Source organism: Rattus norvegicus, chromosome 15 (assembly GCF_021556685.1).
Source record: "Rattus norvegicus strain SHRSP/BbbUtx chromosome 15, alternate assembly SHRSP_T2T, whole genome shotgun sequence".
Classification (NCBI taxonomy): Eukaryota; Metazoa; Chordata; class Mammalia; order Rodentia; family Muridae; genus Rattus; species Rattus norvegicus.
In genome coordinates, this window is record NC_141548.1 from 24,309,898 (window position 1) to 24,331,165 (window position 21,268).

The following is a 21,268-nucleotide window of genomic DNA, read 5'->3' on the forward strand; positions in this document are numbered from 1 at the left end:
GGTGGCTCCTCTGTGACACAGCTACGAAGGGTGAGGCAGATCAGACCCATGACCCACATTGCCCGGAGGTGGGGTTCTTTCCCATCTGGAAATCGGACTCGGGAATTGCTTGGAGAGTGATCCTTTTGGAAACAGTTCTGTTTCTGTTGAGCCAGGCCCAGTTGCCCTTGGGCTCCAGTCAGAGAAGATCTTAGGACGTCCTGATGTTTAGAGGCCATTTTGAAGGCTCCTTACTTGCCCAAAGGACCAACAAGAAGGAGCCAGACAGGGTAGAACTCACAAACCTGCACTCTGGAAATGACACCCTTCACTTGCACAAAACCACATGCAAAGAAAGCTCTCCTGAACCGGAGTACCTGTGTGCAAGACAGCAAGATCGTACCTTTGAACAGCGCCGTTTCACCACGTGACACCTGCCTGATACAGCAAACCTCCCTAGGTACTGGAGTCCTCCGTCCTCGGAATGCTGTGCGTATCTGGAAACGCAGCCCTCCCATTTCCTCCTCGGTATGATGCCTTTACAAAGACTGGGGACAGGAAGGATGTCACTAGTGTCCTGAGTCCCCTAGGGGAATAGAAGGGTCTGCTGGGCAGAGAGAGGCCAGATTAAGGACCGTTCAAAGTTGTGGTAGATATTGTCCTCCACCTTTCTAATAAACCTAAGGAAACAACTTGGCTGGGGTCTAGGGGCATTAGAAGTAGGGGAATTGGTCAGTGGGTCAGCTTTACCCCAGCCAAGAATGCAGTTGGGCAAAACCCCCTTCCTACTGAGAGTCCGCCTGGGCAAAATGGCCCTCTGCTAAACCATATGAGCTAACGTTCCGTAGTTGTGTGTGGGTCCCAGAGGATAGCCGCAGCACAAGCGTCCCACCCATATCCCCCACCACTACCAGCAGCACCGATGTGAGGTGCAGCTTGTTACACTCTTCCACTGACCACAAACATTTCCTGTGATCGCCTTCCCACCCCCGCTGGTTCTCTGTGTCCCACCTGAGCTGGTCTTTTCCTTATTGCCACCTCCCCTTGTTGGGAGTCCCCTGTCCCTCCAGCAGTGAGGGACACGCTTGTAAACACACAAGTGAAAGGCCCGTGTAGCTGCGTAGCAAGCAGGCTAGGTGGTCAGCCTCGAGGTGGGTCTCGCAGGTTTCTTTGAGTGCCCCCGCCTGTTGCGTATTCTTAAGTCACGGTGGAATCGTACCTCACAGACCGTGATGTAAAACCCGCATGTGACACTCAGCCCAGCGGCCGTTTCTGCCTGGAACAAGCCAGCTAGGTTCTTAAAGGACTCTGACAGAAGTCCCCTAGAAGAGATATCCAGTGGCTCCTTTCCAGAACCTTCTGAGATTACAGTGTTCGGTATGTGCGGGACTTCTGAAAAGGCACAATTCAAGTCACAAGTTGGGGCTAGAGAGATAGATGGCTTACTGGTTAAGTATTCCTACTGCTCTCCTAAAACACTCAGGTAGGATCCCACCACCCCACCAACCACTACCACCACCACCACCACCACCACCACCATCATCACCACCATCATCACCACCATCACCACCACCATCACCACCACCATCATCAACAACAACATCAGGTGGCTCGAAACCTCCTGTATGGCCAGCACCAAGCCATCTATGCCCCTGTCTGGCCTCCATGGGCATCTGTGTACACGTGCCATACACACACACATACAATTTTAAAATAATCTCTTTTTCTCCAGTTTTAAGTCCACCTTAACCCTTAAGCCACAACCTTCAGAATCCTCACCAGACCCTAGATGATGCGAGAAGAAAGAATTCCTAGTACAGGTTCAATATTCATTACCTGTTGTTGTAAAAATATAAAAATAAAAAGGTACTGTTGGTCTTTTACCCCGCTAGGTCTACACCTCGGTGCCCCAAGATATCTGCTAGAATATCTTGGCGGAAACACATCCCAGCCGCACACTTTCCTACACTCAAACCCTCACATAAAAGAACACACAACACAATAATCTTTGACCCAATTGGTAAGATATAATTGCCCACTTAAACATACAAAGCCTGGTACTGTCCATCCCTTAGGAACATTGATAACAACCTGTAAATACACAGAGCAGAATCTTAACATCACCTGCCATCTTGTCCTGCCACGGCTTCTCAGCCCCTCTCCCGTCTCCTGTCTCTTCCTCTCTCCCCTCTAGTCTCCTCCTCTTCCTTCAAACTTCTCTCCTGCCCATCCTTCCTTCTCCTCCAATGATAGGCCTCCTTCTATCCTGTACCTGCCCCTCACCTGTACTTTACAAATTCAATGGCAAGGTTCTGGTGAAGTCCCCTGATTCCTGAGTACTGACTAGGCAGCTGTCCTTGGGGCAGTGGAATTAGCATCAAAATACAGTTAACTTCAGGGCAAACCCCAACAATTACCCAGGGTGTTTAGGACCAGATATGTTTCACAAGTCAGGGTTTTTCAGATTCCAGAATTTTGCATAAACTTCACCCCCAATCTGAACATCTGAAATGCACCCAAATTCAAAGTATTGGTGGCAATGTGTCCGCATGGAAAGCTTCCAGATTCTGGCTTTTCCCAGCAGCTCCAAGCGGTGGTCCCAGAGGGGAAGAAACAGACTTCCTGGAGACAACAGTGAGAAGGTTCAAGCCAGTCCCTCCTTTTGCCTTACTGAGCGCTCGCAACCCTCTGATGCCTCTGAGACCTACGTGCTAACATGAGCCTACCAGCCTGCAGCCTGCGGCACAACTGATTGTCCTTTGGAGCTAAATGTAAGGAGGGCTCTACCCACCAAGCAGCACACGACTGAGGGGTGGCAGCTTGAGCCAGAAGCCCCCCCCCCACATCTATTCAATCAGCCTCTCTATCTGGTGTGTTCGGCAAGACGCCATCGGTCTGTTTTCATCAAGCACACAATTAAAAAGTCACACTGTTAAGGTTCTCTGCAGTGAGAACATATGGGCTTCACCAAGACTTGGAATTCTTCAGTGCTGCTCTGTGAGTGGCGGGGGAGCGAGCATGTCAGAGCGAAGAGTGGAGACAAAGATTCAGGCAAACCAACTTCCCACCTAAAAGAGCAGCCACGATGATGACGGCGGCTTGGAGACTCTGGAACTGAGAGCCCTGTGTTTTTCAGCCTTCTTCCTGGAAACACACAATCCCGGGGCTTGGAAAATGGCATTTTGCTGCGTGTTGGCAAGAACTCCTGCAGCTGAGACTTCTCTCCAAATGTCGAGCGTCTTTATTTATCCAAATCTCTCCACAGTGTTTGTTTAAAGGGGAGCACTAGCGCGTAAACGCACTCTTCCAGTGAGCATATGGGTGGCTATAATTGCCGGAGTTTGTTTTTTTTTTCCCTTTCCGTATTTGCTAACTAGCTATATATAAAATTCTGTTTCTATTTTATCAGTTTCACACCCCCAAAGGCTGCTAATTTTTGTGCGCATATGATTTTCACATGAATGGATGAAGATACAAAAATACTCTTTCCCCTGGGATGGTCTAATCGCTCCAGCCCTTCCCTTTACAGCTCCTAGGTGGGCTCAGGAGAAACTCCTCCCACCCTCTCTGCCTCCCACCTCCCCTAGAAGCCTCAGAGGACTCCATCCACTCAGGATTGGGCCCCATTGTCTTCCAAACCTCGAGGATTCTGCCACTTGCCACAGAAAGGTCACTGTCTTGGTGCATTCCTATCGGCCAGTTCTGCAAGCCCTTCTCTGAGAACTTGATAAAAATGGCACCTGCCTCTGAATCGGCTGACGGAGGGAAGCGCGATTTGCAAGAGAGGAGCTTTAAAAAAAAATAATGTTTTTTAAATGATTGCATGTGCTTGTGTGTGGGCTCGCATGGCCCGGCATGAGTGTGTGGAGGTTAGATGATCGCTCTCGGGGATCAACTCAGAGTGCAACATGCCCCTGCGGCCCCTGAGCCATCCCGTCCACCCGAGCCAGGAGATGTTGCTGTATCACTGGTCGGATGGAATACACGTTCTTGTTTAGCCATTGATTCCGACTCATTTCCTCACCAATCACTAGCGCTTGTCCCCTCAACCATGTGCACCTGTTGAAAGGAGTGAACAAGCAAGCAGACTACAAGCAGACTACCCTTCCCCACACCATCCTTTCCCCACCGCCAGTCACATAGGGAAGTAGGGTGGCACTGAGGCGTCCCAGACACTGGGACACACCCCTGCCAGTACGTGCTACAGGGCTTCTTTTCTGCCTCGGTCTATTGGATGTCATCATTTTGGGTGGCCGGTGGCTGAAGAGAGCTCTAGATGTTTTAAGAGAGGCAGATCTAGACGGTCAGACCACTGTCGCCGTCTGCTAGATGCTTCTAGGTGCTTAGACGCATCCCAAACTTCCACTGGAGTAGGGACAAAATGGAGTTAACACTGAGACCCAGCCAGAAAGAGGAGGCCCCCAGAGCTGGCTTCCATAGGGGAGAAGGAACAGTAGTACTTGAAGATAGAGGACACCCAGAGACTCGAGGGTCGTGCATTGTCTGTGACTATATGGAGCTGACCCCTTCTTGCCATAGAGGGAGGCTCTCAGCTCCTCCAATCAATGTGCTTGGAGACTTGAAAGTGGTGAACAGTCATGGCAGGCAGGAAGACATGGGGCTTCTCCTTCCTAGTGTTGATCAGCTACCAGTATTCTTGAGCACCACTGGGGACCATGTTTGTTGGGCAACAAAGGAGCTGGCATTGCAGAAGCATCAACGTAGTTCCTCACTCAAGAGGGGAATGTGCTGGGTTGGGTGTTTGGTACCCGCTCCTAACCACAAAGCAGAATTTCAGAGGCTGGGTTCAAATCAGTGACTATTGCTAAGCCATGCCCCTAATCTAGGAGGGATAGACGCGTGAAACATTCCGTGTCCACGATACAAAGAAAGAAAAGAGGAAATGAATGTTAGGGGAAGGTGCTTTCAAGAAGACAGTAGAGGCTGCAGTAATGGGTTCCTGGTTAAGAGCATTTACTGCTCCCTCAGAGGACCTAGGCTCAGTCTGCCGGGTCTTTTTTAGGCTTCTAACATGACCTAACTCCAGCCCCAGGGATCTGATGCCCTCTCCTGGACTCTGTGACCACCGAATGCACATAAACAAAACAAAACAAAAACAAGCATAAATCTTTGGGGTTGAGGAGAGCTCAGTGATTTAAGAGCACTGGCTGCTCTTCCAGAGGACCTGGCCCCCACGTGGCAGCTCACAACTGTCTGTGACCCCATTTCCAGGGGATCTGACACCCTCACACAGAGATACATGCAGGAAAACAAAATGAACACACAAACAAAAACAATGCACATAAAAAACAAGAGGAGGAGGAGGAGGAAGGAAGAAGAGGAAGAGGGGGAGAAGGAAGGAGGAAGAGGAAGAGGGAGAGAAGGAGAAGAGGAGGAAGAAAAAAGGAGGAAGAAAGGAAGAAAGGAGGAGGAGAAAGGAGGAGGAGGAAGAGGAGGAAGAGAGGGAGGAAGAAGAGGAGGAGGAGAAGAGGAGGAAGAAAAAAGGAGGAAGAAAGGAAGAAGAGGAGGAAGAGGAAGAGGAGGAGGAGGAGGAGGAAGAATAAATCCTAAATTATGGAGTCAGGGAAAGACTAAGCCAGGGAACACTTGTGGGGCTGACACTGAGGCAGAGAGAACAGCAGTGCAAAGGCTCAAAGGCTCTGGGTAGGAGAGATTCATGATGGAGCAGAGGAAGAGGGAACGTTACAAGGAGAGGCCTGTAAGGAGGTCTTGCAGACCATTGCTGGGGCTGGCACTTATTTTTGTGGGAAAGCCATCACAGGGTCCGAGGAAGGGTGAGGGCCTGTGACTTGGGTTGGCTATTTACGTCATGAGTTTGCTTCCAGCTGCGTATGTCTACCAGGGGCTCCCCATCTAACTCATCACCCTGGCCCTGATGGGCCCCTTCAGTTCTCCTAGGGAAGGCACACTAGACACCTCTCCTGGAACCGGATGACAGCATGGATACTTTTTTCTTGGGAGTCCCCGTAATTATCGTACCCTTTTCTTCCTGCAGAATTTCAGCTTCCCGTGACTGAACCTGACATCAACAATAGGCTGGAGTCCTTGTGCCTCAGTATGACGGAGCATGCCCTGGGAGGTCAGTATGTCCTCCTCACATACCCAGGGCAGCTTGGGGAAATGGGAAGGAAGTAAGGTGGTCTGACAAGACAGGAAAAGAACAGCCATGGGGTGCCATGAACTCCCTCTCTGCAATCTCTATGCTCCATTCCTTTTCTGGAAGATGAGTCAGGAAACTGGAGGCCAGAGAGAGCCAACACCATCCCCCAAGCCCTGGAAGCTCCATCCCTCAGTGCACACTGGAACCCCATAGCCGTGGTCCCAGCCAAATGCAGAGCTGAAAGCTCACACACACAAGGCATGGCTTCCAATGGGAGCATCCCCCAAGGCATTGGATATGTTCCCTCTCAGCACTGGATGCACCAGTCTGGGCCAAGCATATCCCAACGTGCTCTAAAAATAGAAGTTTTGAAACAAAGATCCCTGCTTGTTTTTCTAGCTCCCTGTCGCAAGTGGCTTGTGTGACGCTAGAGCTCCAAGCTATCCAAGTTGCCCTTTGCCACATGACAGGCACAGGCCGCATACACTCACATGCCCACATTGGAGCCAGGAACATGCTCCCCTTAGTCAGATGACCCCCTAATCTCATCAGTCTGACCTGCAGTCCCCGTTATGCCTGTCCTGGAGGTTTCAATGCCCTCCTGGGCCCAAGCTCAAGAGACTCTTCCCAGTCCTGAACATTTATGGAGAATTGGCAGGGACAGAAGAGTTGAGGTGTCCACCCTCCCAGCCACCCATTTCTGTCCTCTTCCTCATGGAGCCTCTGGCTTACAGAGAGGCTATCGCGTGGCTGTCGTGAGCCTTTCCAGCATCCCTCTTCTGCCTGGGTGTACCTCATGGCCCCAGAAGTTGTCTGAACCGTTGCCACACCTAGGGCCCAGCATTCCCTGGCAGCAGTGAATAGAGAAGTTGATGTCACCTACTGCTCCTGAAAGCTTTGTCCCCAAGACGCTCCACCTTTGACTTTTAGATGTTTAATCTCCGTATGTTATGGATTGTGCAAAATACAGTTGTTTCCTGAAAGCAAACAGGAAATAAATGATCTACATAGAACAGAGAGAAGGATTGGAGCTCTCCCAGCTGACTTAACTGTTGGGAGGGAGTTCAAGGGCTGTGGGTCTATCATGACTCTACAAGGCTTCAGACCAAACGGAGAAGGCCCAGGAAGCCGTATTTGCAAACCACTGTTCCATCTCTCTGGTCACTCTGATCCTAGCTGTCTCACAGCATCTCTAGGAGCTGTCCTCCAGCTTCTCTTCCTGCTGTGTCAGCAGCCCCTTGGTAAATAATGGGAGACCCGCCCCCCAATATAAGGACCAACAAACTGTGGTGTAGCCATTCAGTGGTAGAAGTGCCTTAAACACACTGGTAGGAAATCTACAGCCCAGCGTACTGCCTGGGGAGCCTGCTGCCTCCCACTGCCTCTGAGAGTCAGTGAGGAAAACTGACCTTCCCCTGCAGGGCCGGATGGACCTGAGATAACTGGCATTTGGAAGCTCTTATCAAATGACCACCATTATCGTCATTATCGAAAATGCCAAATAATCTTTATTCAGGGGAAGCTTTCATTGAACACTTTTGTTTTGTTTTGTTGTTTTTTAAAGAAGGTTCTTCTGTTCTCACAGAATACCTCTTGGAACTGATGAGTTTCCACTAATGTTCTCATCCTGTTAACCTCCTAAGCCTTTGTATTGTTGTGTTGGTTTCCCTCCCCCCCCCCCCGCCTCCCCCAAAATAATCCCCTCTCATGGATAGCCGCCTCCTAAGCCATTTCCAGGGGCAGAGGATGCAAATCAAGTTGAAGGTGGCCCAGCCTTCATTGAAGGAGCACTGTGGTCTTCAGCTATGGTGGGGTCTCTATGGGCCAGCCCTTTCCAGGTCCCAGGGAAGATAACCTCGCTGGGGACATCACGCAGACAAATTAAGTCAATTTTACAGGAAGACCAATGGCAAGAGGAAACGCACAGTAGCAGTTTCTCTGGGGCTGGAGAAACAGCCCAGTAGGCAAGGTGCTTGCTACACAAACATGAAGGCCTAAGTTCCAGTTGCCAGAATCCATGTAAAAAGCCACGTGTCGTATAGCATGTGCATGTAGGTGCTAGGAAGGTGGACACAGGTAGCTCCCTGGAGTTATCAGGGTAGCCAGTCTAGCCACATAAGTGACCTCTGGGTTCAGTAGATAGTCTCAAAAATAAGATGGAGAGACACTAAGGAAGACAGCTGATGCTGACCTCTGACCTCCAGCACACAGGCACACTCACTTCCAGTGCACACAGATAGGAGTTATAAAATGAAGGTGGGGAGATTCTCCCGTGCTGTCACTCAGGGATGCAGGGGGAAGGCACCACGTCATCTGTGTCCCAGATGACTGTCCACCATGGTCCACGGTGCCAACTTGGAGACGCTTCTGATGTCTCTGCTGTTCTCTGTTTCCTTGGTAACCGCTGCCCTTGCTTGCTGAAGCCCCCTTTTCTCTTAGCCATCCTTTCCTCTCTTTTTTTTTCCCCCTGAGGCCCCTGCAATAAAAACACGAAAGGACACCCAGGTAGGGAGTTGTGAATCTTTCATCAGCCTCTCTGGGTTTTACCTATGGTATGCGACCTGTGGTGTTCAGAAAAGACGGTCCTCCAAGCCTCTTATAGAAGGGACCCAAGAGCCTCAGAATGAGGCTCCACTGTTAGAGCCCGAGGCCTGCGCTAAGTGAAAAGTATGCAGCCCTTCCTCGGGGTTCTGAAGCTCACACTCCCCCTCCTCTCTGTCTCCTCACCCCTTTCCTAAGCCTTACTTACCACCCCCACTGTCGCAGATGCAGAGTCTCTATGCAAATTATTTTCTCAAGGCCCTAGGATGGCATTTATTGCAGTGGTAACTATAAAACCTGTGGTGCTTGCCTGTGCGTGGCACCCACCCCACCCCCAGGTTCTCAGGGTTCAGTTTTCACGGCTGAAAATCAGTAAGCCTGGCTTTCCTCAGAAGACACATCACATGGTCGAAAGTCAAGCCTTAGGCTTGAGCTAGCTGAGATTTTCACACTCCTGGCTCCCCACTTTCACAACTAGGAAGATTTAGCATTAACGAGTGGGCCAGAGAGCTAAGCAGGGGTGTGCCCTACTTCTAGAGACGTTTCAGACATCCCCACAACAAAGGGACCTCTACACACACTCCTTCTCTCCTAGACCATTGAGCCCCAAGAACAGCTCAGGCTGACACCATAGAAAGTCGGTTATTGATTACAAGTTCATACCTCCAGCCCCCCAAACTGGCAGGGGCCACTGTTTCCTTTCTGAAAAAAAAAAACCTCTCCCTTAATTGCCATAACTTGCACTTGCACACATATGGTTGCCCATTCTTACATGTACACACACACACACACACACACACACACACACACACACACACACGCACGCAGAGAGAGAGAGAGAGAGAGAGAGAGAGAGAGAGAGAGAGAGAGAGATCAATGGATTATATCAACGTCAGTTTCTTCACTGTAATGTCCTGTTAGACCAAAATTGTCACCAGTATAGGACCTGACAGGGTACCCCTGTGATCTCCTTAGATCATTATTTTACAAATGCATGTGAACCTATAAATTATCTCAATGAAAATTTCAGTTAAAAATGTCAGCGTGACACTACAGCATAGTGGCCAGGAAATCCCTGTAAGTGGGCTCACTCCCTTTCCATGTCACCTAGGTCCCCAACGTCCCCTGGAATGATCAGGCACTCCTATCTTCCCCTTGAGTCTTACATAGTAACTAGAGATGCTCCCTCTGCTAGACCTGGTAGGCCACCGTGGGAACCGTGCTGGCCACACTGGCTGGCCTCTAGAGCTTGGCAAAGCCAAAGATGTCCTCCATAGCTAGCTCAACATTACCCTCATCCAGCAGTTACTGGATACCATCTCTACCTGTGATGACCAATCTGTGCCTCTCTCTGCCTACGGCATGACGCGCCATCATCTCCAGCATGCACCAGCATGGGTACCTCTTCACTGCCCTCTGCCACACCATCTTTCATCAAACCATCTGACGCTTGCCAGGGGAGCCAATCAAAAGTGATGTAGCATGGTTCTGCTGTGTTTAGGTCCCCCAGTACCCATCTAAGGTCCTTTGATGGTTGAGCTGCTGGGGGCTGTGTTAGAACCCTTGTGAAAACGGGCAGCAGAGGAGCGCCAGGGGCCGTCAGCAGCTCTGTCTCACACATAGCTTCCTGTCTCTGGAGCACATGTCCTCCCACAGACACACCCTTTGCAGCCTGACCGATTCTCTAACGTTTCAGAGAGGCATGGGTAATTAAATTACCCTTCTGCCACCTGAAGCTTCCAACTCCGGATACACACATCATCTGCCTTTGCTTTTCCTGCCTTTACCCCTGTTCTTAGAGCAGAGAGATTGAATCAGCTGTATCTGTCCCTCTGGCTGCCCAGTCTGGGCAGGAACAGGTCTTTGGCCTTTCATCAAGGACTTGCAGTAAGAAATAATTCCAAAGAAACAGGTGTGAAGGCCACATTTCCATTCACATTTATAGTAGAGCCTTTCTCTCTTTCCAGGCCTACCCTTGCCTCTCACCCTACACCCTAGGATCTACCATCAGCCTCTCCATTTGAGAATCTGTCACCCACCTCTCTTGTCCCTTACCATCCTCCCATCATCCTCTCCTGAGTCCTCCTTTGCACTCCTACCAGCACAATCAACAAGCCATTTTGTGTCTTTATGAACCCATCCTTGACTTCCGATGCCAAGTTATACATTCCTCCTCCCTCTGAGTTCATTCCTTCTTGGAACACAGTGGTTGGGGTCATCATCACTCCAGGCATCATTGTTGACTTACGTGTCTGTAATGTAAATTCTAAAATGTGATTACTTAGGAGGTAAGGACAGTTGCATCTTGGCTCCTGGGCTCAATATGGTTCCCATTTTTTTAAAAAAACTCTCTGGATGTTAGATGATAAATGGCAGTGAGTGGGTGGGTGGGTGGGTGGGTGGGTGGGTGAGTGGATAGGTGGGTAAATGGGTGGGTAGGTGTGTAGGTGAGTGGGTGGGTAGGTGGGTGAGTGGATAGGTGGGTAAATGAGTGGGTAGGCAGGTGGATGAGTGGGTAGGTAGGTAATGGGTGGGTAGATAGTTGAATGGGTAGGCAGATGGGTAGGTGCATGAATGGGTGGGTGGGTGGATGGGTGGATGAGTGGGTGGGTGGGTAGGTGAATGGGTAGGCAGATGGGTAGGTGCATGAATGGGTGGGTGTGTGGGTGGGTGGATGAGTGTGTGGGTGGGTAGATGGGTGAGTGGATGGGTGGGTGAGTGAGTGAATGGGTGGGTGGGTAGGTAAATGGGAAGGCAGATGGGTAGGTACATGAATGGGTGAGTGGGTGGGTAGATAGGTGAATGGGTGGGTGGGTGGATGAGTGGATGGGTGGATGGGTGGGCAAATGAGTGAGTGGACAGGTGGTCAAGCATGAGAACAAGTGAGTGTGCAAATAAAGCCTTCATCTCAGAGACCAGTATATGCAAGGTGCTGGCAGTGCTGGCAGAGAGCCAACCCAGACTGGTTTTGCTCAGTAGTCCTCTGGTTTCCTCCACAGACGGGGTTGACCGGACCTCCACAATCTAGAAACTGAAGATGACAGTGACCGCGCTGGCCGTGAAATGGACTGCTGCGGGCCCAGTGTCAGCCATCTTCAGGGCTGCAGAGACTCTTCCAAGACACTTTGCAGCCTTTTCCCCCTGGTCCCTCGCCCATTTTGATTTTGTGAGAGCGTAGGTCATCCTTGTAAACATATCAGTAGACCTGGGGTTGGTTATGTTGTCATTTGTTTCTGTCATGGGATGGGACGGTATGCAGGGTGGGGAGGGGACTCTCGGGGAACGTGGGGCTGGGAGGGGGTGGAGGGATGCTAGTGGCTTCCTGGATTGAAATGGAGTGGGGAAGAGTATTGCTAGGAGAGTTATGCAAGAGACACACGGGAGGGAGGGAGAAGCCCTGCCCTGGGGAGCCTTCTCAGTGCCCAGCTTCGCAGTCAGGCCGCAGAAGACAGAGCACACAAGCAAGCAGAGCAAGATGGCGGCTGGCCTGTTTGTGTCTCCCCTGACTGGTGTTCCCTGAGGAAAAAACAACCACGAGAGAGGGCGACAAGGCAACAAGGGCAAGAGGAAGAAGTTCCCTCCAGCAAACTTTCAGATAAACTTTGATTTGTGTATTGTTTACATAAGAATTTTAAAGGGTACATAAAAGTGTCGAGTGTGGGTAGAACTTCCCTTCACACTATGGGTTTTTTTTTTTGGTTTTTTTTTTTTTTTGTAAAAGACTGATTCCTGTTACAGATTCATTTTTGTCTCATCTATATTTTTATAATAGTAGCAGGGTTGTCTTTTTTTAAAATGGCTGCCAAGCTCTGCTTCTCGAGAAGACGATTGGGCCTCAAGGCTGCCGTCTTCCACCATAAGATGGGAGGAGCGCGTGGACGGGTTGGAAGGATAAGGATGTGGCTGGGATGAACGGAGTGCTAGGCACAGACACGAGGATGGTGGCGCCGTGTGACCAGTTATGGATTTACTCATAGGTTTCCCTCAGAGATGATAAACTCTGCAACCTCTTTCTGGGCTGGATTTGCAACCCACCCAAGGCCTGTCTTGCTCCCCACCCTCCCCACCCCATCCTACCAGCCCTGGTCTCACCCCACAGACACACCCATAGGTACATGTCCCTCTAGAGGAGGAGAGACACGGTAGATGGTTTTCTTTTGCACGAAGCCCGGCACTAGAACATTTGTGACGAAGACTTTGCAGGAACCTAGACCCGGGAGCTGTATCTCTTCTCACTCTTTCTCTCTGCTGAAGAAGAATGGCCCAGCAAATAGTGTCACAGAGAACATGCAGAGAGGCATTAAGTCCTCATGGTCCAGCTCCATCGAGGGGGCAGGCAGATGAAAGCAGAAGCAGGAAAGGTCACACTTACAAGAGAAGTGGTGGCTCTCCCCAGGCCTGTGAGTCAGAGATTCTCTGTGTGGCGGGATGGCTTATCCAGCCACGCACAGGAAAGAGAAAACACACGCACATCACACAGCCGGAAATTTACTGTGACACCGTGCTGTCATAGGTCTGTCTCTTAAGGGCAGCAAAGAATAGCTCAGAATTTAATGCATCGGAGGATGTTAGAGGGAATCAAAAGGAAATTGTGTGCTGCACTGGGGAATCGGTCGCATAAATGTGACGGTATGAGCGAGCAGCCAGAGGCATGATCTGGGGCATAACATAAGGCCTGTTTATGTGTGAGACTGATTCCTCTTTTAAAAAAAAAAGAAGAAGAAAAGTGAAGTTTAAAACCAGACCATGCAAATGACTTTACCTCTGGTTTTTTTTTTTTTTTTTCAAGTTAATGAAGTGCACACAGACTCTAAAGGCCTTAATAAAAAAATCCACACAACGTTGCCTGTCACGATTACAAACGTACAACCTAGCCCAGCCATGGATGCCCTGACAGAGATTTAGGGCAGGGCCGAGGGCACCTTAAGAAGATAGCGCTTTTAGTGAACACAGAGGACTTAGATACGCTGTCTGGTGTAGAACTTCACAACACAGAAACAAAAGGTTCAGGATGTACCTAGGAAGCGCAAGGCCCTGGGTTCGGTCCCCAGCTCCGAAAAAAAAGAACCAAAAAAAAAAAAAAAAAAAAAAAAAAAAAGGTTCAGGATGCTCCGTGGGTGACCAGGTCTTGAAGATGCAAATTCACGTGCAGAAAGAGGTAGCATGTTTAGCTTTTATATGTGTATATATATATATATATAGAGAGAGAGAGAGAATTTTTTTTTTAACCAAGTGCCATTAACATTCATCCCTCATGTCTCTTTTCCAAACAAGCAGTGTTGGGGAAGGACCTGGGATGGAGCATGTAAGGCAGAATAGGTTAGGATGCCGAAGGCCAAAGGTAAGGCCGAGAGGGTCTGAGGAAGTGTTTGGAGGACGCTGGGAAGGTTCACGGAGAAGAGCCTCAGGACTCCACGTCCTGTAGGAAGGAGAAGGTGTTCGAGTCTGCTACACGCAGCGCACGTACCCGTAAGGACGTGGGCTGTTCAGAAACACAATCACAGGAGCACGCGTCTTTTAAGAGGAAGAAGACCATAGAGTATATTTGCAAATCTGAATTTCTATTTATTCCCTCATGGAGTATAGAAGCAATGGTTATCTGATTATTAGAGATATTATTTTGGATATGTTACTTATTAACGCGCTATGGCTGGTAACCATGATAAAGTCTGTTATTAGTAACAACATAATTCTTTTTTTAAAAAAAAAAAGGGAAAAAAAAGAAAAGCTTATTTTTCATTGACGGTATAGATTTTTATCTACTTAGTTTTGGTTTGCTATGTTAGTGTTTTGTTTTTTTGTTTTTTTAAGGTTGTGTTCTGATGATTTTTTTTAAGAGCCTCTCCCCCCCCCCCCACCTTGATTTGAATCCTGTGTTGACTGCAGGTATACAGCTCAATTAAAAAAAAAATCCTAAGGCGGAGAAATTTTATTTATAAACAGAGTCAAACAGTTGCATGCCTGAGGCTGTGAGGTCAGACACAGGAATGAGCTGCAGTGCCTTTTTTTTTTTTTTTTATTTAACCGTCAACCACCCCGCCCCCGCCCCCACCGCTCTGATTTAAGCAGCATGTCTGCACTGTCTGAGGCACAGTGCCGGTCTACACTATCATGGGTGATGTTTTATTGGTGCTTTTCTGTTCATAGTGTTTTCTTAACCAGAAAACAGTAGGAAGAGACACAAACCGTACACGACACAAACGATGCTGCTGACGGTTTGTTGTGTGTGTCCCCCACCCCACCCCCTCCCCACGTGCTTTTGAGTTTCACCTTTTTATACACAAACCCAGCAAGCCAAGTAGCTGCTGGCGAGTCCTGCCTGCCAAGGGCTGCTGTGTGCACCAAGCTCTCAGCCCAGGTTGAGCTGAAGGTCTCTTTCTGGTACCCAGGACGGATGGGAGCTACAGCTGGGCCCCAACCTCCCATTCTTCTGAGGCGACGCTGAGGGAAAAACCAGAGTTTCTTTTGAGGTGTCGCTGCCTGCCTTTTACAGAGTGGGAGTCTTCTCTGGGCCTTGCGTTCTTCTGTGCCTCTTGTAGCTAGCGAATGCTGGTGCAAGGTTTGTAGATCTGTGCACCCCGGACCTGGGATGAGGGCTGAGCTAAGGAGGGGAGGAAAGTGGATTCTGTCCGGTGACCTTCCTCTTTAGCCCAGAGTGGGGGCTAAACCACCCTGCCCAGGGTGCTCAGGTGTGCCTATGGTAAACAGAACCTGTAGAAGTTGTACACAGAGCCTTGATGCTAATATTGGCTTTGTTTTTTTTTTTTTTTTTTTTTTTTTTGGTTCTTTTTTTCGGAGCTGGGGACCGAACCCAGGGCCTTGTGCTTCCTAGGTAAGCGCTCTACCACTGAGCTAAATCCCCAGCCCGGCTTTGTTTTTCTGTTTGCTTTTTCTTTTTTTTTTTTTGCAACTCATCAGAGATGTTTGCAAAGTGACTTTTTTTTTAAATTCCTTTATCTTGACTTAAAGGTGAATGTGTATCCCTCTGGGAGGAGCAAGAAGAAAGCAGGAATGTTAGTCATGGCGAACAGAAGACTTCCTCCCTTATTAATATATAACCCTCACATATTTATGCCTAACGCAAGCGGACTTTCAAAAGGCGTCCTTTTGTTGCATGCCCTGTGCAGGCATCTGTATTGTACATGCATGACTTTTGTCCTGTTTCCCTGTATAAAGTCAGTGAACAAAGAAATATTTTTGCCTAGTTCATGTTGCCAAGCAATGCATATTTTTTAAATTTGTCATACATGGAAAGAGCATGTTTGTTACATGTAAAAGCTCTACTGATGCAGACACACTAATGTTTGAACATGCTGTTCTTCGCAAGTGTACAGTTTTCAAATGTTGTTACCAGTGACAACGCCCTCGTGGTCTAAACTTGCTACAGTGTATTTATTACTCATTTCCTCCCACAGAATTAAGAATCATGGCTATATTTCATATGGTTATATTGAGAGTGAAGGGAAATGATTAATACAAGGTTTTGTAACACTGGCGTGTATGCGTGTGTCTTTTTACTCTCTTCTTTTTTGTAAACATGATTATTTAAAAAAAAAAAAGACTCAAGTCTTAGAAATCAGCCCTCAATGGAGAACCAACGTAAACACATTGGTTAACTTTGCTCGGATAACCACACCACGTGATGCCCCCCATTAGCACGATGAACGTGGTTTGATCAGTGCTGGGGAAATCCAATGAATGCTCTGTCCAAGGTAAACTCGAACTACTCTGTGGTCCAAAGCTTTCTCCCACACATGGCTGCCTCTGACACATCTTGCACTTTTACCATAGCTTAACGAAACAGCCGCCTTGGAGTCTTGGAACTTCACCTTCACATGGTTTGGACCCCATCCTAACCCCTGTGACTCCAGTACGATGACATAATTTATGCTAAGCTCTCAGTACTGTGTGACTTAAGAGTACGACTACAGGGGCAGACTTTAGATGGAGGTCCGGCTTCAGCGTCCTCCAGCCGTGTGATGAAGGCAAGGCTCTTAACCTCTCTAGGCCTTGTGTTTGTGTTTTTTTGTTTTGGCCTACGATGACTCGACCTTTATGTCTTTGGACCGCCAAGCCAAAGAGAAGAAAACAAAACATGAGACAGAGGCTATTCCCACCTGTAACCTTGCAACCCCAGAGGTGGTCTAAGACCGATGAAATCTTGGTGTTCTGTTGCTCTGAAGAGATACCACAAACACGGCAACTCTTACACAGGAAAACATTTAATTGGGGCTGGCTCGTGGGTTCAGAGGTTTAGTCCACTATCATCGAGGCAGGCAACGTGGCAGCACACAAGGTGCTGGAGAGGTAGATTCTCATCCGGTTCCACAGGCGGTAGGAAGAGAGAGATTGGACCTGGCTTAAGCATCTGAGACCTCAAAACCCACTTCCTCCACAACAGGGCCACACCTCTGGTAATGCCACTCCCTATGAGTCTATGGGACCATTTTCATTCAAACCACTACAAATGACCACACAGTCACCCCCTTTTCTTCAGGCTCAGCAGTTTAAGACACATTAAAAAAAAAAAAAACTAATTGGTGCTTGAAAACATACAAAAATGCCTCATACCCTAAGATACAAAACAAAATTCCTTGTAAAGATAAATCTTTATAACCCAAATGAGCAATCAGACAGACACACAAGAGAATATTGGACCTTGCTTTTAAAGTGTACAGAATGAGAAGAAATGCAAGATTAAAGAGGAGGGAACAGGGGAGTGCGTGGGTAGCACTGTGCCTGGAATGAAGCTGTGGTCACTGGCCCTGGCGGTGAAGCAAGTGCCCTCTGGCTCTGTAAGGGAATGTTCAGTCCTGGAGAAAGGACTACATAGTGGAAAGCTCCCAGGGCATCCCACAGCCCCTGCACCAAAGAGATGTAATTCCACGTATTGAAAAAGGAATTAGGCCAGGCATTGATGGTGCATGCCTTTAATCCTAGCACTTGGGAGGCAGAGGCAGGCGGATATCTAATTTTGAAGCCAGCCTGGTCTACAGAGCGAGACACACACACACACACACACACACACACACACTTAAAAACAACTGCTAAGAATGATGGAACACACCTTTAATCCCAGTACTCTGGAGACAGAGGCAGATGGATCTCTGGACTTCAAGGTCAACCTGGTCTACATAGTGATTCCGGACCAGCTATGCCTATTATATACAGAGAAGTCAAAAAAGCTAACTGCCACGTTTATATTATAATGACATAGAAGGGGCCACAGGTAGATTTAAGAATCTAAAAGGCCCCAGGCAAGTTATCAACTCATAGCCATTGAACAATACTGGGGGACATCCACACCCTAGGAAAGCCTCCTGGCTCATCCCGTTGGTCAATCACCATGTCTATCGCCCATGGAAGAACATTGTTTCCCACAGACAATTTGCCTCCCACTACAGACCTGCAGGGAGTATTTCACAGATGTCACTGCTACTGTTGACAGACAGAATCCTGAATTACCTGGTGGCCGCCTCTGCGCACGGCTGTGAGAGGTTCCCTCTACCGCATTGGGTTTGCCCACTGTGGGCGGAACCATCCCTTAGCCGGGATCTTAGACAATAGAAGTAGATAGAGGAGCTGAGCAGCAACACACATGTATCCTTTACTCTGTTCTGATTGTGTTCAGCTGCTTGGAGCCGCTGCCTCTCTAACTCTCCCATTATGACGGACTGCAATCTTCAAACCGTAAATTGAGATAAGCCGATAAGCCCTTTCTCCCTTAAGTTACCTTATTGGAGCATTTTTATCACAGCAATGGGAAGGGAAACTAAGACAAGACAACAGACATGTGCAAGCATCTCTGCTCTATTATTTCTGCATACGTATCTTGACACAAGCCCACCCCTTCCTTGCCGGTTTTAGCCTCTCAGCCCTGAGCAGTAGCTCTGGAACCCCCTAATCCATTCTTCGAACTCCGCTTGTGGTTACTGGTTGGCTTTTCCGATTTAACAGAATCCAACTCTTGTCAGGTACAATAAAAATTAAACTTACACTGGTTCCCCGCCACATTTTATGAAATCAAGCAGGCAAAATTAATCTAGCCAATTCCTGTAAAGCTACTGTGTTCTGCTTTGCTAGGCTCTGAGGACAACCAGCAGGAGGAGATAGGTGGTAGGGTTCTGGTGCCAATATGCCACTAAGCCAGGCTAACGACACCCCCAGAACAGAAGTCACTCTTAGGGCCCAGAAATACCTAGAAATTGACCCAAGAATGATGACCAGTTGGACTATTAGTCATGTCTCAAAGCTGCAAACAAAGCGGATGGGAACAGGAAGTGGGTGTATGGGCCACAGGTGGGAACAGGAAGTGGGTGTATGGGCCACAGGTGGGAACAGGAAGTGGGTATATGAGCAATAGGTGGGAATAGGAGGTGGGTGTGTGGGCCACAGGTGGGAACAGGAAGTGGGTGTATGGGCCACAGGTGGGAACAGGAAGTAGGTGTATGGGCAATAGGTGGGAATAGGAGGTAGGTGTGTGGGCCACAGGTGGGAACAGGAAGTGGGCGTATGGGCCACAGGTGGGAACAGAAGTAGGTGTATGGGCATACCACACCTTAAACAGAAGTCTTTGGAAACAGTCTGTTATTAGAGCAGTGTTCCTAAGCCACCCTCCACATTCTCATCCTTGGCTTCCGGCCTTTGTGAATTGAGAGAGAGAGAGTGTGTGTGTGTGTGTGTGTGTACTCGCGCACGCGCCTGTGTGTCTGTGAAGCAGGAAATATAGACTAAGAAAACTGGGAGACAGGCATGACATCACTGTGGCTGAAAGCTCTACTGGAACAAGTGATTGGGCAGCGTGTGTCCTCCAGGCTCCAGCCTGGCCAGTCCTTCTCTTGGGCCAGCCTCGCCCAAATGGCTTCTGTCCACAGACACTGACTCCTCTATGTCTTCAACTGTGGAATATTTTAAGCTCTTAAGTGGCTCCTACTTCAACTTTAAAAAACAGCCAGGAAGCATTTTTGGAAACTTTATAAAACTTGAACTTTATCCATAAAAAGACACTGTTTTCTGTTTATATTTGACTCGGGGAGCACGTTCTTTAAATATTGTATTGCACTTTTATTTAATTTTTTTGGTGTTTGGTTTGTTAAGCCAAAACAAAATTGATACTTGGCCTCTCACCAGACTTGGTGGGACTTCAAGCAAACATCCACAGGTAAATGTAAGCAGTACACAGGAATTAACATCCCTTCCCTGGACCTCCCAAGCTTCTAACACTGACCTGGGAGTCCTTGACTCACAAGATGAAGCATCTACACGTGTAGATGAGAGAATAATGACACGTATTACAGATAGACCCCCTCTGTTCATCACTCAATGCATCAAGCCAATCTGCCTGAAGAGCAGAGAGCCAACAGCCTTCTCTCACCCCTGTTCTCTGAGGCTGGGATGATGCCAGCCCCTAACAAGCCTGGATAGTTCTGTTAGGTCCAGAATCCGAGCGCTCATTCACCTACAGTTCAGTCCAATCTGTCCAGGTCTGCCTCTAAGGTGTCCATGGTCAACCAGCTCTAGATCTGGGCTTTGACGTCTCCCCTAGACATGTGACATTCCAAGGTGGGGATGCCAACCAGAGGACATCAGCACCAAGGTTCTCTCGGACTCACAGGGGAAGTTCAGAGTCACAGTGAGGTGGCTACACTTCACCACAGGACAAAACCTGAGTTGCTCGGAAAACCTCCACTCCCCAGGCGCCTTCAACCTCAGCTTGAACTCTATGAGCCTAGGAAGCGGTCTGTCAGAGGGTAAAGAAAATGGGGCCCAGCTGCCCCAGGACATGATGCAGTGAGCCTTACAGTTCAGGTGAGACCAGAGACAGAGCTCTGGTCTCTGGGGTCCCTGGAAAAGCCTCCTCATTCACCACAGACAGAAGCTTCCATTCCTTGTCCCCTGGAAAAGAGTGACACCCAAATGCTAAGAGCAGGCACCACAGTTAAGGGCTGGTGACTCGGTAACAGTCTCCAGTTGTCGATGGCTCACGGAAATACCAGAACATGTATTCCGGCACAAGCTCTCTCAGAGGAGCGAAGGAAATCAGACGAAAGGGTTCCAAATCTGGATTTAGCGTAAAAACGAAGGACACACTGAAGAGGCAGGAAGGAGAGAGGTGCCCTAATTATTCCTCCTCAAAGTCCTGGAGACTCCTCCCACCCGGGAAGGAGAGAAGAGAAAAATCCAGGCCTTGCACATGAAAAGCAGAGCCAAGATCTGACCAAATCTGTGTTGTTAACCAGGTAGTCCCGGGTCTGTCTCCATCACTGCTCCTCAGTGTTAGCACAGGTACAACAGAAAAGAAAGTGTAGGCCTCTGCCCTGGAACCCAGTGTACAACACTACCATGTGCATAGTCTCCGTCAGGAGCGCAAAAGCGAGGCAGAATTCCATAGCCTCTGACTACAGGCCCAAACTGTGCCATCCAGACCCACTCAGACCCTTCTTAGGCAGTCATTGAAAAACACCAAGTGTGGATTTGTAACAAACTCGGTCCTCTTCTAGTGAAGTGCTGGCAACGTGCGGACCACACCAGAGACTCGTGACAGACCCATACTTAAGGTCCCATCTGGAAATCAAATGGCAGAAGTGACCACAGGCTCTGAAGAAAGATAAGCATCCTGCCTTAAAA

The 21,268-nt window shown here is 48.7% G+C and overlaps 1 protein-coding gene across 13 annotated transcripts in view; it reads left to right on the plus strand.

Annotated features, from left to right (window-relative positions):
• Nucleotides 1-16,132, plus strand: part of Samd4a (sterile alpha motif domain containing 4A) — a 217,594-nt gene extending 201,462 nt beyond the window's left edge. For 12 of the 13 annotated variants that reach the window (XM_087585546.1, XM_087585550.1, XM_087585548.1 and 9 more), the window contains 2 exons: nucleotides 5,996-6,079; nucleotides 11,641-11,850. In XM_087585546.1, the coding sequence (XP_087441672.1) occupies nucleotides 5,996-6,079; nucleotides 11,641-11,669 (113 nt within the window). In that variant the 3' untranslated portion in view covers nucleotides 11,670-11,850. Of the gene's footprint in view, nucleotides 1-5,995; nucleotides 6,080-11,640 lie in introns of all 13 variants that reach the window. The other variant, NM_001399774.2, reaches the window with a different exon arrangement.
• Nucleotides 16,133-21,268: the final 5,136 nt, after the last annotated feature.